The sequence below is a fragment of the Microtus pennsylvanicus genome, chromosome 9 (assembly GCF_037038515.1).
Source record: "Microtus pennsylvanicus isolate mMicPen1 chromosome 9, mMicPen1.hap1, whole genome shotgun sequence".
Taxonomy (NCBI): Eukaryota; Metazoa; Chordata; class Mammalia; order Rodentia; family Cricetidae; genus Microtus; species Microtus pennsylvanicus.
In genome coordinates, this window is record NC_134587.1 from 47721606 (window position 1) to 47737351 (window position 15746).

The following is a 15746-nucleotide window of genomic DNA, read 5'->3' on the forward strand; positions in this document are numbered from 1 at the left end:
GAGGGAGAGGGAGGGAAAGAGCACGAGCTGCACTGCCCTTTCCTCTCTTCTACCCTCTCCCACTTAAGGGGCTCAATCCCTTGAGGGCCCCCCTCTCCTAGTATGATAACCTCCCACATGGCAATGTCCAGCTGGGAAGAAGGGTTGGGGAGGATTTGTAATGAACGCTGACACACTTGCATATTGCACTTATTCAGAAAGTCAGCGATCATTTCTGATGACATCTTCTTTAGGAATGTTAAATGCTGGTTTTGAGTAGAAAAGACAGACCAATACATTGTAAAGTTTGGAGACTACGAGGGTGGCAACCCTCAAAAATCCTGCAATGCAGAGATAACCAAGATGAAGGATCCTGCGTGTTTTCATACTTCTGTCTCTATTCACCTCTATAACCCATTTCATTTGTCTTTAAAAACCGTTTGAAAAAAAAAATACTTTGATCCTTAAGCTGATATTTCTGTTTTCATCTGAGAGCCCAAACTTGCCTTCCAACGGTAAGTATAAAAGTGGCCCCTGACCAAGCCCCGAGGCCAGCTGGCCTCCAGAGCCCAAGGCTGTCAGGTCTCTGGAGCCTGAGGTGGTCTGGAACCCAGCCTAGTGCCAGCCTCCAACACTACTCTCCAGTCCATTTAGCACTGTTGATTCAGATTGCGGGGCTCCCTCTCTTCCTCATGGAGGTGGCATACCAGTGAGGCTTTCCTTCCACCTTTGCCCCCGCAGGTAAGAGCTGCTGCTGAAGTCACAGAAAAGTAGGCACACCCCCACTCCACTCCGTGATGAGACTACTTCATTCTCACTCTGGGCCTTGAGGATGGGGAAGAGGCCTTAGCCTGAAAGCTAAGGAAGACCAATGAACATCCCTGGCACGGCTGCCCATCTCTAGCCATGAGGCCTTTGAACTTGCCAAGGGCTGGCATGTATGTGGGGTGGGAAGGGGAATAAGAGAAGTGAGTCCCCTCGGCTCCCTGCATTTTCATTCTAGTATACAGCAAGATCAGGGCTGTTGCCTCTGTAGCAGTTCATGGTTCTCTGGGTACTTCAGGGACACACTGGACTCATGTGGCCTGGGCTCTGGCTCATTTCAAGAACTACCTCTGGACCCCATGTGTGTAAACTCACAAGATGGGGCTAAATGACCCCACTGCTGGCAATGAAAACTCTACTGCCCCACTGCTCACTGGGACATTAAAGGTGACTCATATGTGCCCTCAGGCCACCAGAGCCGTGTGTGTGTGTGTGTGTGTGTGTGTGTGTGTGTGTGTGTGTGTGCGCATGCGCGGGCGCTCATGCTGCTCAGCAGTCTCTCTGCCTTTTACTTTGTTGGTATCTGGCTCCGTTTCCCTCCCCAGCCTGGGCAGAATTCAGAAAATCCACAACCAGTGCTTGGGGGGTTTTATGTGATAAGGGGCTAGTCAGTCTGATTATGTCCCCTGAACTCGAGGGCTGTGGGCAGAGCACGGCTGCCCCATACTAGCATGCCCTCCTCATCCTCGAACTTTTATTCCTTTGAGTGAGCCCAGCCTCCTTCCACACCTTTGCTCTTGCAGGTTCAATACATCTTACAGTATCTCTGAGGACCTGGAAGGGAGGCTCTTTCTGGCAGATGCTGGCCTCTGGGACCAGTCACGGGGACACCTAGAACCCATCTCCCTATTAAGAGCAGGAACATATGGTCTGGAAAAGACTTAGGAGTGCACAGAGGACCCAGTGGTGCTGAGCATTTGGCTTCCTGAAGGTTAAGATGAAGGAGATCCACGAAGTGACCAGATGGTGACTGTACTGTGAAGAGAGAATGGTGCTCTGCTGTGCCCAGTCTACAGAAAAGCCCAGACCGCTGGCACGTCATTGGGGAGCAGATTCTTAAAAACAGGCACAACGGCTGATACAGGGTGGAAGCAGACATATAGCTGGGACACTGGCTGAGGCTGGAATCAGTTAGCTTCCAGTTCTTCAGGACTGCCTAGGATTGGGTCCTGATGAGAGGGGACATCATAGCCCCACTGGCATCTTCTAAAGCAAGTGGCCTACCCTGCTCTCCTCAGTCAAGATCCCTTCTGTAATGAGGAGTTCAAGGGCCGCTGAAGGAATGGCTGTTCAAAGGCTATTGGAAGCTGGGCTGGACATATGCACAGAGGAGCCAGAAGGAGGCCAGTGCTCAGAGGAGAGTCCACTTGAGAGCATCTGCTACGGACATCCAGGTGAACAGTGACCTAGACTTCAGTGGTCAGGACTGCATATAACACCATTTCCACTAGGAAAAGAATGTTCCCTGCCGCCCTCTTTCTCCTGGCCCCGCTCCAGTCACAGCACTCACAGGGCCCACGGGTCCATGTGGCTATCATGTAGGCAGCAGTGCTAAGCAGGGACTGAGTGACTGATGAGTGAAGGAAAGAATGAATGAGCGAAAGGACAAACAACAGAGGTACACACAGGGCCAGGTGTGCTACTACAGACCTTAGCGCCATGCCTAAGAATGCCACTGGATGGTAGCCAGGGGAGGAGCTGGTTGCTTATGGCCTTCTTTTTCAGGATGTCCCCAGGAATCCCCACTAGGACCAGGAGTTCTGGAGTCTGACCCTTAGGGCTATGGAAGAGCACCAAGGCTGCGGGACACCTATACATGGGTAGCGTCCAGACAGAGCCTAGCACATGGAATGCTCAGCCTGGGCCACCACTGAGCCTCTCTGTCCTGTGGAAAGTGTCCAGATAGGATGATTTCTTCTGGACACTTTTCAACGATAGGAACTGAAGCTTTAGCTTCAGAGGAGTGTGTACATGCAGAGGTGCATGTGTGTGTATGTGTGCTTTGTGTGGTGTAATGTATCCTTCATGCATGTGAATGCATACACCCATGAGTATATGAGTGAATTGTGAATGTGTCCACCTGTGTGCATGTGTGAGATTTGTGTTTAGTGTGTGTACACAGAAGTGTAATTGTGTAACTGAGTATGTGCATTGAGTGTAAGTACATATACATGTGTGAGTATAACTATGTGGGTATACAAATAAATGTGTGAATGTGTGTGTGAGAGAGTCTGTGCATATATACATATAAGACTATAACCATGGCCACGTCTGTACAAAGACTGTGTAACTGCACATACACACATAAGACTATGTAACTTCGTGTACACGTGTACTTGCAAGAGTGGCTCCTAGGCATGAGTGGAGATCTATCCTGAAGGACAATGGAAACCTGTATCTTGGGGATGGTCTTCATCACTGGATTTCCCTATGTGTCCTCAGACCTCAAGTCACTAAGATGCCTTTCACCACCTGAAGTGACATGTCTTCTTGGATCCCTGATGGTAGCCCAAGAAGTATTAGCACATGGAGTACCTACATGTGGGTGAATTCCTGATGGGAGGATAGATACCTGGGGTAGATGGGCTGACAGGAATCACGATACATAGAAGGAGGGTTCAAAAATGTCCAAGGCCTGAGGCTGCACTGGTGCAATACTCTCAGATATCACCAGATGGCGCTGCATGCCCATCTCAAGACTTCAAGCAGGTCTTGGGCTTCCAGGTCCATAACTCATACTGCAGGCCTAGGGGCTCCCAGGTCGCCTGGAGCTGGCTTGGACCAAGTGCTCTGGGTGCCAGCTGACAAAAAGAAGGGAGGGGTACTTTCTAAACCTGGGTATACGCCCACATATGAAGAAGTATAGGAGTGAATTATCAGTGTGTCAACCTGTGTGCCTGTGAGAGTTTTGTTCAGTGTGTGCACAAACAAGTGTGACAGTGTAATTGTGCATATGAAAAACGTGGATGGGGCAGAGACCCCTGACTCCAGCTCCCTGGGCCCTGAGTCTCCCAAAGGAGGGAGGCCTTGCTGAGGCCACACTCACCTTTCCAGCCCTGCAGGCATCTCTTCACTAAACTCTGAGCTCTCACTACTGCCTGGAAAAGGAACACAGATCAGTGAGCATGGCAGCCTCGAGGAGAGGGGCCTGTTCTCCTGGGCTCCTGGTCACTAGGCCCCAGTCCCCAAGCTCATGGCATTCTGACCCTGTGGGTCACAGAAGGACTTGAATTTCTGTGGTTGTGGCTGTCTTTTCTCTGGGAGGGTTTGAAGAACTTTGAGCCCCACCATGTTCAGGAGTGTCTTCTGCTCCCTTCCCACTGCCTATCCTCTGGTTTGTGGTACCAGGATCTCCTACAGCAAGGATCCTCGGGTGTGTCTGCCCTACTGCCTACCTGCTGAGGGCACAGGCTGAGTGAGCTCTTCTGGCCCAGGGTCAGGGCTGGTCTAGATGTATCTGCCTGCACAGAAGAGACCCCAAGGAGCCACTGCAGCCCCTGGACCACAGAGACACTGCCAAGGCCTGTTGTGATCCTCTGCCTTCCTAGTTTCTTCCAGGCCCACACTGGCTCTCTAAGCCTGTGCCCTGGAGTTAAATGAGCACCCTGCTTCCCTCCAGGGTTGTGCATCTATGACCTTTGTATTGTTCTGGACTTTGCAGGCTCTAAAGTTCAGGGCTCTGCCAGAAAGAGCTCTAAGACTGAGCAGTCAGAAAGGCAAGGGAGGAGCCCTGGCTAGAGCAGGACCCCCATTCCCTGCTGTACAGGTGGGGAGCAGCCCAGCACTACCTCCATCAGGACACACACAAATGTCTTGAGCTCCCTGACTTGAGCCAGAGCCAATAAAGCTTATGACCCACCCCCCCACCCAGATGTGTGACAGCACAGCCCCTGACTCACTTGTGGGTCAACAGCCCAGACTCAGGCACAGCTCAGAGTTTCCTGGATGTCGAGCAGCAGCTCAGGGCACAGGTGTGCACTCATGGGCCCTCATAAGAACCCATGTCCCATCATATACTCTGAGACGATGTCCGTGGGCAGGACCTAGCATGCTGGAGGTATCAGTGCCCAGGAGCAGCACAGTGAAAGCTTGGGGAAGAGGTTTGATTCCCTTTCCCCAGCCTGGGAGCCTAAGATGCACTGTCCACACTTCCTGCACTGTGTCTAAACAGGGTGACCTCCTCTGAAGGCAGAAGGCGGATTTGGGACTTGTCACAAACTTCTAGGAGGCAGTTGTCCTTGACAGAAGTTATTCATGACTCCCAAGACTAGCCTAACATCACAGGGACATGTGGCATGACACGCCAACCTGGAGTTCCTCCAAGTCCCTGGCCCTTTGCCTCACTGTCTTTATCAGATCAACTGCAGCTGGACAAATGTCATCCCACTACCAGACCTGGGGGAACTCACTGGTATTGGAAGCAGACAAACATACAGGCTCACTGAAAGGCAAAGGCCATCAATGGTGCACTCGGCTGGTGACAGCAATCACATTTGTCATTTGTCCTAGGTGACTTGAGCTCTGTAATGGAACAGTTCTCTGAATGTAGCTCCATGCTAGCCCCAGTCCTAATGTTGACATCTCTCTGCTGGCATCAGCAGCCCTGTTTTTGTAACTCCATGGACACAAGCTCCTTCCTGCCACTGTCCAGTACTGCAATGCCATCTCTGACGTTCACATCCTCATCCTCCCTTCTGGCTCCTCTGGGTAAAGACAAGCACATAGTAGGAAGCAGTGGCCCACCCACCTACTGCTCTGAGCAGGGCTTTAGGCTCCCCTGATGTAAATGCTGCCAAGGTAGCATCTGGCCTCAGGGGGTTGTGGTAGACTCAAGTCCAGCTTCCTTCTTTAACCTGACTGTCCATTCGGGGACCATCAGAAGGAGAAGGTCAACCCAGAATTCTTTCCTGCAGCAGGAGACTCCTGTAGGGAGCCATTCTTTAGGGGTGAGGGGCCACTGGGCACAGCACAGTGACACAGAGACAGACACGGAGCACATACTGGGCCTGCTGCCCCTGCCTGTGTGTACAGGCCAGAGACGCTTACCTAGGGAGAGTCCGTTGGTGATGGCGGTGGAGGAGGTGAGGGTGAGGCCCCTGCGGGGGCTGCGGGACTCTAGGACGCTGTCGTCCAGCAGGTGCCTGGCCTTCTCCGATGGGAATGTTGCACTCTTACTTTCAACTACACTCAACTGACACATCATACTGGAAAACGGAGAGGGAGAGAGAAGGCAAAGCTCCTTATCCTGGGAGCAGAGTGGCACACTGGCCCTGGGGGCCAGAGCCAGGGACTAGCTGGTGAAGACACCTCTGCCCAGAGACCACTGGTGGCCCAGGCTCTGCCCCTTCGCATGGTGTGACCTTGGGCAAGTCACATCTTTTTCCTGAGCCTCAACTTCTTCATCTGTCAATAGAGACTAAAGCTGTTTGCCCTGCCTGTCTCCCAGGATGATGGTGAGGCTTGTGAGATGAGGCCAAAGTGAAGGGCAGGCGCCAGGGCATCCTGAGAGTATCAGCGCTTTGTGACCTTACTGGAGCCACAATGTGCATGGCAGCAGCTGCTCAGAGATTTGCATGGTTCGGTGAGATGGTGTCTACAGGTGTGTGGCAATGTCTAGAAAAGAGGAGGTACCAGGGACCCAAAGCAACTTTGGCCTCCTGCTCCTGCCTCTGAGGTCCACTAAGGCCAGCCAAGAAGCATGACATTTGTGCTTTAGTGCTAGGATGCAGGCTGAAGGGAGGGAGGGGAGGAAGGAAGGGAAGAGGCAGAGGTGATGGAGGAAGGGTGCACCATTTGGAAACTGTGACCAATGCCCAGGGAGTGGGCCCCACAGGGCCAGTCAGTCAGCAGGTACTCTGAGACACCCCGTTGCCCTGAGCACAGGCACTGGTGTCTGCTGGACTCAGTTCCCCCTAAATGAGCTATTGACCGAGTTTGGGCACATTTCTTCACTAGCTACAGAGCCTGGATCTCTGATGGAGGCACACAGACTCTGCTGCCAGCCGCTCATCTGCATTCCCAAGCTCACACCAGCCTCAAGAGAGTGTCTGCCAGGAAAGCAAGAGTTCCCAGATGGGGTGGGGAAGGACCCAACACTCCTTCAGCCCAGAGAGGGTTGCTCAGTCACCCACTTGTTGCCCAGGCTGTGGCTCTTCCTGTGTCTGGGGACTGGTGGCGTGGGAAGGCTGCCAGCCACAGACGTATCAGGACAGGTGGGCCTCCGGCGGAACCTGGCTGAGCTGGAGCCAGCAGAGGGGCCTATGAAAAGAGCAGAGGGAGAATGATGGCAGGGGTTGTGGGGGCAAGAGTAGGGTAGAGGCTCAGGGAAATTGTGGTTCGGGGTGGGGACCTTTCCCAGCTGTCTTGGGTAGGACAAAGATCACACGAAGCCAACAGCAGCTTCCTACTTATTGGATGCTTAACCTTTCGTCCCAGCATCACTAACTCCCAGAGGGAAGGCCTGGGATGCCCAGGTCTAGTAGCTGGGCAGCCAGCTGATGGCCCATCCATAAGAGTAGAACCAGAGGCCTGTCCTTAAAGCGAAGGTCCTACCTGGACTTCACAAGTCCAGAGGGTATAGAAGGGGTATGAAAGGCCTTGAGGTAGGCTGGCTGGAACTGCATCTACACCTGTGTCTACACGCATGTCCCTGGTCAGGACTTGCACACTCTCATTGGCTGCTCTGAGGTTCGTCTGCATGTCCAACACAGGATATAACTCATTTGGCCGGATGAGTGTTCCCAGGGAAGCTTGGGTGGTCCTGCAGTGCCCTGGGGAGGACTCTCTGGTCTACCCCTGAGGACACAGCTCCTGCAGTGCACTGCTTTGTTTTGCTTTTGCCCCAAGAGAAGATTACAGAGGGCGGAGCCCCTTGTTTAATCAGCAACCATGGGAGGGTGGCAGATGACAACCTCACTGCTTAAATCTCAAGGACCCTCTGCAGGAGGCCCAGGTGATCAATTAGGTCATTTGCACACCTGGCACCATGCCCTGGGTCGAGTAGCAAGTCTTGAGGTATGTACTTTTAGTTGCTGCATTAGACAGAAAAAAAGGCAAGCATATAGATCCCGAGGCAGTACCCGGTGTGCAGCGGGTTTGAGGGGTTGTGGGAGGAATGCTGGGGGTTCAGAGTCCAGGTGCTGGGCGGATGTTCTTGAAAAAGGAAAGGGAGACAGACCCAGCATCCCCTATGTACCAGTTGTGAGCAGCACTGTACAAACGCTCATGCCTCCAGCATACTGGATACAGGGAGGTGGGGGAACCCTAGAGGTGTAACATGGTCACAGGGCCGAAGTCGGCCACTGCCAGCATTTGTCACTCGCTTGGCTCCATGTAGCTCTTGCCTTCTAGCTCTGTTCATGCTCATGCTCTCGCAAGCCTTTCAGAATTCCTTTGGCAGTTTCCACTCAACTCCAGATTCTCTCTCCAAGGCTAGGCCTAGATTCGACCCTTTCCTTCCCGCTGTGGAGCCCTGGGAGGCATGCCTGGCCTCAGATGCCCCTGGACTGGCTGGGGAGGGTGGGCGGGGGCCCCAGAGGAAGAGCCTTGGCCTCTTGGCCTGTGTCAGGGCTGCTGCTGCTCTCTGGGCAATAGGTCTCATCCTCCTCCTCCCCCACATTCTCCCAGCATTGTTGATCAACAGCCTAGGTCTGACGCGGAAACAGAAGAATTTCCATTCGGCTGGGACCCAGATGAGGGGCCTTTCTGCCAGTAAGTGACACCCTCTGCTACCAAAAGGCCTCATGCTTCTGCTCCCTCCAAATCTGGGGTGGCCCCATGTGGCAGTGCCAGGACACGTGCCTTCTGAGCTGGGTGGCTGGCAAGCTTGTTGGTCAAGTCCTCAGGCAGGGCAGGAGTGGTGATGAGTTGGAGCTCTGGACTCCACGGCAGAGCTCAGGCCCCACTGCCCAGCCTGATATGGCAGGGACAGCTGGAAAACCTGACCATGTGGTTTGACTATCTCAAAGGATTGCTCTATTTTCCCTCAGCGTAAGTTTTCCATGAATAATCTTTAAAACTCTTTAAGTGGCTGTTTCTTTAGCAGTTTTATTGGATCGTATGAGAATTGACAGGTTCTGTAGGCAACCAGATATGTTTAAAAAAAATTCTGGTTGTCATTACAAGAAACCAACATACTGCCCAACAGATCATTGATTGAAAGAGGAAAAACAAAGCAAAACACCTGGCTTTTTAATAATAGTCTTGGAGTGGCCAGAATCCCAAATGATGTACGGTGACAGAAAGGGACACTGATCCTGCAGGCAGGGAGGTCTGGGCTCTCATCTGTGTCTGTGCTTACAAGCTGAGTGCCCTGAGTGCTGGATCTACATCTATAAACAAGGGATGAGGAGCCTGTCCTTTGCTGTCTCCCTGTCGAGAGCTAAACAGTGTCTTTCAGCCACAAATGTTTAGGAAGCCCAGACATTGGAGCTGCCCCTGCCCAAGCACTGGAGCTACACCATAGATCAGAAAAATCATGATCTTCTGCGTGATTGGGAGTAGCAGTCAACCGTCAAGAAGGGAAGGGGCCACCAGGAGGCTGCACCCGGTGGGAACACAGGCTGATAGGAGGATAGTCATGATCAGAACGGCGAGAGCACCAAGTCCACCAACAGCATGACAGCATCAGAAAGTGGATACGATGATCTCTAACACCGACCTGGCACCTGCTCACCACCAGAACTAATGATATACACTTTGTCCACTTGGCCCCATTTAAGTATCACAGTAGCACAGAACTTTGGGGAACATAAGGGAGGGGTCAGAGAAGACTTCTGGAAGCTTTGACACCCTGCCTGGCACAAGAGCCTGGCACAAGCCCTGACCAAGGCAGAAGGAACAGCATGTACAAAGCCCAGAGGGAAAGGCAGCAGGGCCCCAGCAGAGCCTTGAGCTCACAAGAGGAGGTCTGGTGATGTGCTCAGACTCGAGTCTTACCTCTTGCTGCAGAGTAACCAGATGTGGCTAAGCCTGGAAGCTGCAGGTTTTGAGGCAGAGATATGCATAAGAAGTGTCCCAGGGATGGCCAGGCAGAGATGTGGAGGGAACTGAGAGCAACCCTCTGTATGGAGTTGTGGATTGCTTCCATCCCAATGTGGTATGATAGACCACGTCCTCCTGAAAGGTTGCTGTGAACACCCTCAAAAAATTGCTTCATTCAACTGCCGCCTGAGATGAACCTAGCAGACAGGTTATACCCTGAAATACCTAAATAACAGCGCCCCCATTCAGCAGGAAGCAGTTTGGAGAGAAAAAACTGTGCCCATATTCCCAAATATTGTTTATAAATGTTCTTTTACATTTAAAGGGGAATGTGATATAGATATGAATAATTTGCATTGATACGGATTTTGCTTTAGTGATTTAAATTTAAGGTCAATTTTGTTATATGTATATGTGTTTCTGATCTTGATTAAGGTATTGTGATTGTGTAATGTATATAGGTTGTTAATGGATAATCATTAATAATAGTCAAGTTTGTAGTCATGTTAGATTTTCTAGATATATAGATATATATTTCAGTTAGATCGGCATTCTTCATATCTTTCAAAGACTATGGAATATGCTATTTAATGTTTTAATAACTTAGGGTTTTTTCATGACAATGAGACACGTCTGCTCCTGGCAGCACCAATCTACTTCAGGAAGAAGATGGGCATAGAAGAGGATCCTTATGGAGTTTTATAGCCATTTGGGCAAGAAACTGCTCTTGCCTGGACTATTGCATAAACTGGACACAGAGAACTCGCAGAGAGAGGACTACTGAACTTGCCTAAAAGTGAGATGATCTTTCGGGGTTCCTGATTCATGAAAGAGTCTGCAAGACATTCTTCAGGACAAGCAGATAGTGACTGCCTTTGAAATTTTCTGCTTCATGGAAATGTCTGCTGGAAACTATGGGCCTGTAGGCCGAAGATGGATACCCCAATGGTACAGAGAAACTTTGGGTGACTGTCCAGGCAGCGAGATGTCTCTGTCATTTCTAGAGTTTTGGATTTCTTGTTTGCTTGGGTAATATTATATCCTTCTGGAGTCTTTGATGGAGTTAAAGAATATATAGATAGTTATAGTTTTCCTTAGTTATGAAAAAGATAAAATAGATGTAAATATTGTAACTGTAATTCTTGCTTGATAACTTTTTTGTTATATGTAATTTTGCTATGTTAAAGTTAAAGCCTTCCTTTTTTGTTGTTTAAACAGAAAAAGGGGAAGCGATGTGGGAATGTCATATATCAATCTGTTGATTTCATTGGTTAAGCAATAAAGAAACTGCTTAGCCCTGATAGGTTAAAACATAGGTGGGAGGAGTAAACAGAAGAGAATGCTGGAAGGAAGAGGAAGTGAGCTCAGAGACGCCATGCTCCCCTCTCCTGGGCAGACGCGATAGCTCTGCTCTCTGAGGCAGATGCAATGAACTCCGACCCAGCATGGATGTAGGCTAGAATCTTCCCGGTAAGACTGATGCTACTCAGATTATTAGAGATGGGTTGATCAGGATGTGAGAATTAGCCTGTAAGGGCTAGAGTTAATGGGCCAAGCAGTGTTTAAAAGAATACAGTTTGTGTGTTGTTATTTCGGGGCATAAGCTAGCCAGGCGGCCGGGGTGATGGGGACGCAGCCCTGCCGCTCCTATTACAACATGGAGTAGTGTGCACTTGGGGCACAGATCTAGGGGGACATGAAGAAGTCCAATAGGGGGCCAATGTCTGGAGGCCACTGGGTAGAGGGGCAAAGTGGTTAGTGCTACAAGCAGAGCACAGTGTGGACAAAGGAACCTCTTCTCGTGGATTTCTGGCCAGGCCCTGTTCTGGGCCAACACTGTCCCATTCCAGTTGGGCTTTCCAAGTCTCACACATTTGGAAAATAATGGGAGGCAGCTGTGGCAGAGAGGAAAGTAGCAACTTGAAGTCACAAGACTTGGGTTCCAGTCCTGCCTCTAGCCCCAGCTGGACGGGCTTATGCCATCTCCTCTGAGGCACGGCAACTGTGCCATCGGGAGCTCTGGCCAGTGCAACTCTGAGCCTCCAGTGGCCAGGATAGGCTGTCACCCAACCAAAGGTTCAGAGTCCTCTGCTTCCTACCTGTTTACAAGGTACTTCTGTGTCTGCCAGAGCCCTGCAGCTCTTGGGCCACTGGCCCCTCTGCAGGCTATGGGTGGAAACTTTTCTATAGCCAGGTCTCTGGCTGGGCCTGGGAGCCACTCATTTCTATGTTCACACACATTCTGTTTTTCACACACACAGTTCTCATGGGTCTCACTGAGAGCCAAGATCTATCTCTGCACAGAAGGTCCAGCTCACTTCCTTCTGAGAAACAGTGTTTGTCATCTCTGGGCTGAAGTGGCACTGTCCTCTCTTGCAGCCAAAGGGTGAAGACTCACAGGCCAGAGTAGGAACCAAGGATGCTTGGAAGCTGCTGGCACTCAAGGTGCTTGGGTCACTGCAGAGCTGTGGAGCTGGGCAGATTGGGCTTGAATCTTTCCTACCTACTTCTAGCCCTCGAGCTCTCTGAGGATCCCACCCACCCTGAGCATAGGAAAAGTTTGCAGAGGAAGGGCATTAGAGAGAGAAGCCTGCTGCCTCTCTCTTACTCAAGCATTTCAAAAGAGCTGAAAGATGTCTTTCACAGTGGGGTCGAGGGGACTGAGAGCTAGCATCTTGCTCAACCCTGAGGGTATGAGGCAGACCACGAGCAGAGGGCAGTGGTGGCCACAGGATAGTGAGCTGCACTCTCACATGCAGAGGATGAGGGCTACCCTGGCCTCCTGTAGATGAGATGGCTTTAGCAAGAAGACCATATATGGTATGAGGGCACAAGCAGATCTCAGCAGGAAGTTGCTGGTGGGAAGATGGCTCTGAGGGGACTTCAACATCCAGGAGTGATGGAGGAGGGTCATTTGTTTATGTGTTACTATCATTGGTTAATAAAGAAACTGCCTTGGCCTTTGATAGGACAGAAAATTAGGTAGGCGGAGTAAACAGAACAGAATGCTGGGAGAAAGAAGCTGAGTCAGGCAGTCGCCATGATTCTCTGACCCTAGACGGATGTAGGCTAGAATCCTTCCTGGTGAGCTACCACCTCGTGGTGCTACACCAATTATTAGAAATGGGTTAATCAAGATGTGAGAATTAGCCAATAAGAGGCTGGAACTAATGGGCCAGGCAATGTTTAAAAGAATACAGTTTCCATGTAATTATTTCAGGTAAAGCTAGCCATGCAGGCGGCCAGGTGGCGGGACGCAGCCCTACCGCTCCATACTACACAGGAGTATATGTTTATCTGCCAAGGCTGACAACACATGGACTCTTAAGAACACCCATGGAAGTGTCCTGGGGAAACGACAGGTTTAGAACTGCCCTTTGGAAGGTGCTATGCCCCTTGGAGACAGCAGTGGCACTGATACAAATGGGGCTGTGGTTAGCAAGTTGAGGGAATCGGTGAGGGAGAAGGCCACACTGCAGCTCTCTTGCCACAGGTAGCCAGGCCAAAGCAGCCCTACTGGATGAGGCAAGGGGACTGAACACAAGATAACGACTAGGGCTCTGATTCCGACAAACTCAACGCAGCTGTAAGAAACGGTGTGGTGACACATACCTGCAGTTCCAGCACTCAGGAGGTAGAGAAGGATTAAGTGTCCCAGGCCATCCTAGGCTGCATATTGAGTTTGAAGCCTGGGATAATGATATGTATTTCTCTTTTTTAAAAAATCTATAAGAAAGACAGAGACATGCAGGCCTATAATCCCCTGAACACGTGAGTACACAGGATCAGAGGGAGAGAGCCCTTATTCCTCCTCTGTGTTGGATACAGGTGACAGACCTGTCCCGACCCCTAACCCATCATCTGGGTCTGCCACTTCTGTGATGTGTGACCCTGGGTGAGTATCTTGGTATTTTTGCCTACAGAATGGGAGTGGGCTAAGAGTAGCCCAGAGGACTTGCCAGGCAGGGGCTGGGTACACTCAGTGAGCATGTGGACAGGCTGGGGAAGGTGCTCAGTCCAGGTCAGCACCAGGTGGTGAGGACGATGAGATAGAGGTTCTCCATGTGATCTGTCTGGAGTGCTCCACACAGTCCTTGGCTGCTGCAGTGAATGGCAGGATCTTTCTTCTTGGACCTGAACCAGTCTCTGTGACCCTCAGTGGAAGGCTGAGGTGAGGCTGCCTAGCTTTGGGGACTCATGGAGATGTTACTCCACAGTTTTCTAGCTGCCTTCCCCATTTCTGCTCTGAGGACAGCCAGTTGCCAAGCAGGAGTCTGATGACCCTGAGCCTGCTGTACTCCAGGGAAGCCCAGGTCACATGAAGAGGCTCCAGCTGGGTTTCACTAATGCTTCCCAGCTCCAGCTAGCAGCAGGTACCAGCTGTGTGAGTCACAATCCCTCTACGAGGTTCCAGTCCTACCCTGTGCACCCTGATGTTGACACACAGAATGTAGGTGAGACATTAAGTGCTATTTTCTACCCTGAGTTCTGAGGTGGCACTGGAGCTGAGACTAGATATCGGTCCTTGGGTCCCGAATCTGGTGCTCAGGTGATAGTCTCACACTGTCTCTCCTTTAGATGGCATCAGAGCCTGCCCGAGAGGGCCAGGAGTTAACATTCCCAAGAGGCACTGTGCTAGTAGCAGAACTTCTGGCATGGCCTCAGGGAACTCCCTCTACAGCCCTGAGATGTGAGTCAGCCTGAAGCCTTCCTGCTCCCACAACTCAGAGACGCTGCAGCCAGGCTTTATGTAGGTCTGCACAGAGACAGAAAGTATGCAGGAGATCAGCCTTTTGGTTGAGAGAGCAGAGACAGAGGCCAGGGCCAGGATTTTTCCCCAGTGTGGAAGCTTGAAATGTCTGGAACTGTCTTCACTAGCTTCAAGACATACACAAACATCACTTGCCCTCTGGGAGTGGGGTGGCAGCACTATGGCATTACATGTGATGTTTTCCTCCAGGAAAGCATTAGTTCACTGTATAAATAGCACCACATGGAGAGGGTAACTGGAAATGTGGCACCCCTGATTTTTTTTTCTTCATAGATCAGAAACTAAGTCAATTTCCTCCACTTCCTTGCTTATAGTCTCCTTGTGGAGACAGACTGCCACATGGCCATTCCCCCTAAGGAAAGTGGGGGTAGCCCTTGGCAGCTTCTGGGACCACTGGAGGCCAAGGGAACATTTATAGCTCAGAGGCTGCTACTGCTGTTAGTCAAGGCTCCTGAGGTCGTGGCTGCTGCTATCTGATCTGTGCAGGGTCAAGGTCTCCCAGTCCCTGGCAAGAGCTGGTTAGAAAAGAGTCATAGAGAGAGATAGCCCCTCACATACACACACCATCTTGGTCTGCTCACACTGGCTTCTTTTTGGCTCCAAACATGCCTGTCCTTGCCTTTTCCCCCAACTAAGACATGAATTCCAGGAGGCTGGGTCCCCCCTGTCAGGTAACAGGTTCATAGCAAGTGCTTGTGACACACAGACCTGCAGCATAAGTGCCTTGTGTAAATGCAGGTGCACACCTAAAGGCTGTTCCTTGCCAAGTATGAGGATGTCTAACTGCTGGGCACAGCTCTGAGCTGGAGCCTGGCCCCTCCTGAGGAGGAGGGGGAGGCCACGTTCCTCCCATTCTTGGATCTGCACGAGGCACATTCCTGTCCCTGAGTCCTGTGGAGTTCCTGCCACGCAGTTCAGTCTAATTGCCAGAGCCCAAAAAGCTTCCTTGGAGCTGACCTTGCCCTGGAGGAACCCTTGGGATTCGATGACCTAAGCTGCAGCAGCACTCCTTATCTTCCTCTGAAGCTTCAAGGAGGGGAAACCTGAGCCACTGAATGGCTATGAGCTTTCTAGAAAGCCACTGGATCTCTGGTGATCAACACGAACCCTGACATCCTGTTTTGGGGCTGAAGCCAGGGATTTGGAAGGTTGGTGGAAAAACACTCGTCTGAGTCTAGTTCTCCCCACA

At 51.1% G+C, this 15746-nt stretch overlaps 1 protein-coding gene across 15 annotated transcripts in view; it reads right to left on the reverse strand.

Annotated features, from left to right (window-relative positions):
* Ralgps1 (Ral GEF with PH domain and SH3 binding motif 1) overlaps nt 1–15746 on the reverse strand; it is a 231799-nt gene that overhangs the window by 17605 nt on the left and 198448 nt on the right. For 11 of the 15 annotated variants that reach the window (XM_075985926.1, XM_075985917.1, XM_075985922.1 and 8 more), the window contains 3 exons: nt 6936–7062; nt 5851–6008; nt 3851–3902 (listed from right to left, as the gene is read on the reverse strand). The exons of 1 other annotated variant lie outside the window; for it this stretch is intronic. In XM_075985926.1, coding sequence (XP_075842041.1) covers nt 3851–3902; nt 5851–6008; nt 6936–7062 — 337 coding nt within the window. The remainder of the gene's footprint in view (nt 1–3850; nt 3903–5850; nt 6009–6935; nt 7063–15746) is intronic. 3 more of the 15 variants (XM_075985930.1, XM_075985929.1, XR_012911828.1) reach the window with 2 other exon arrangements.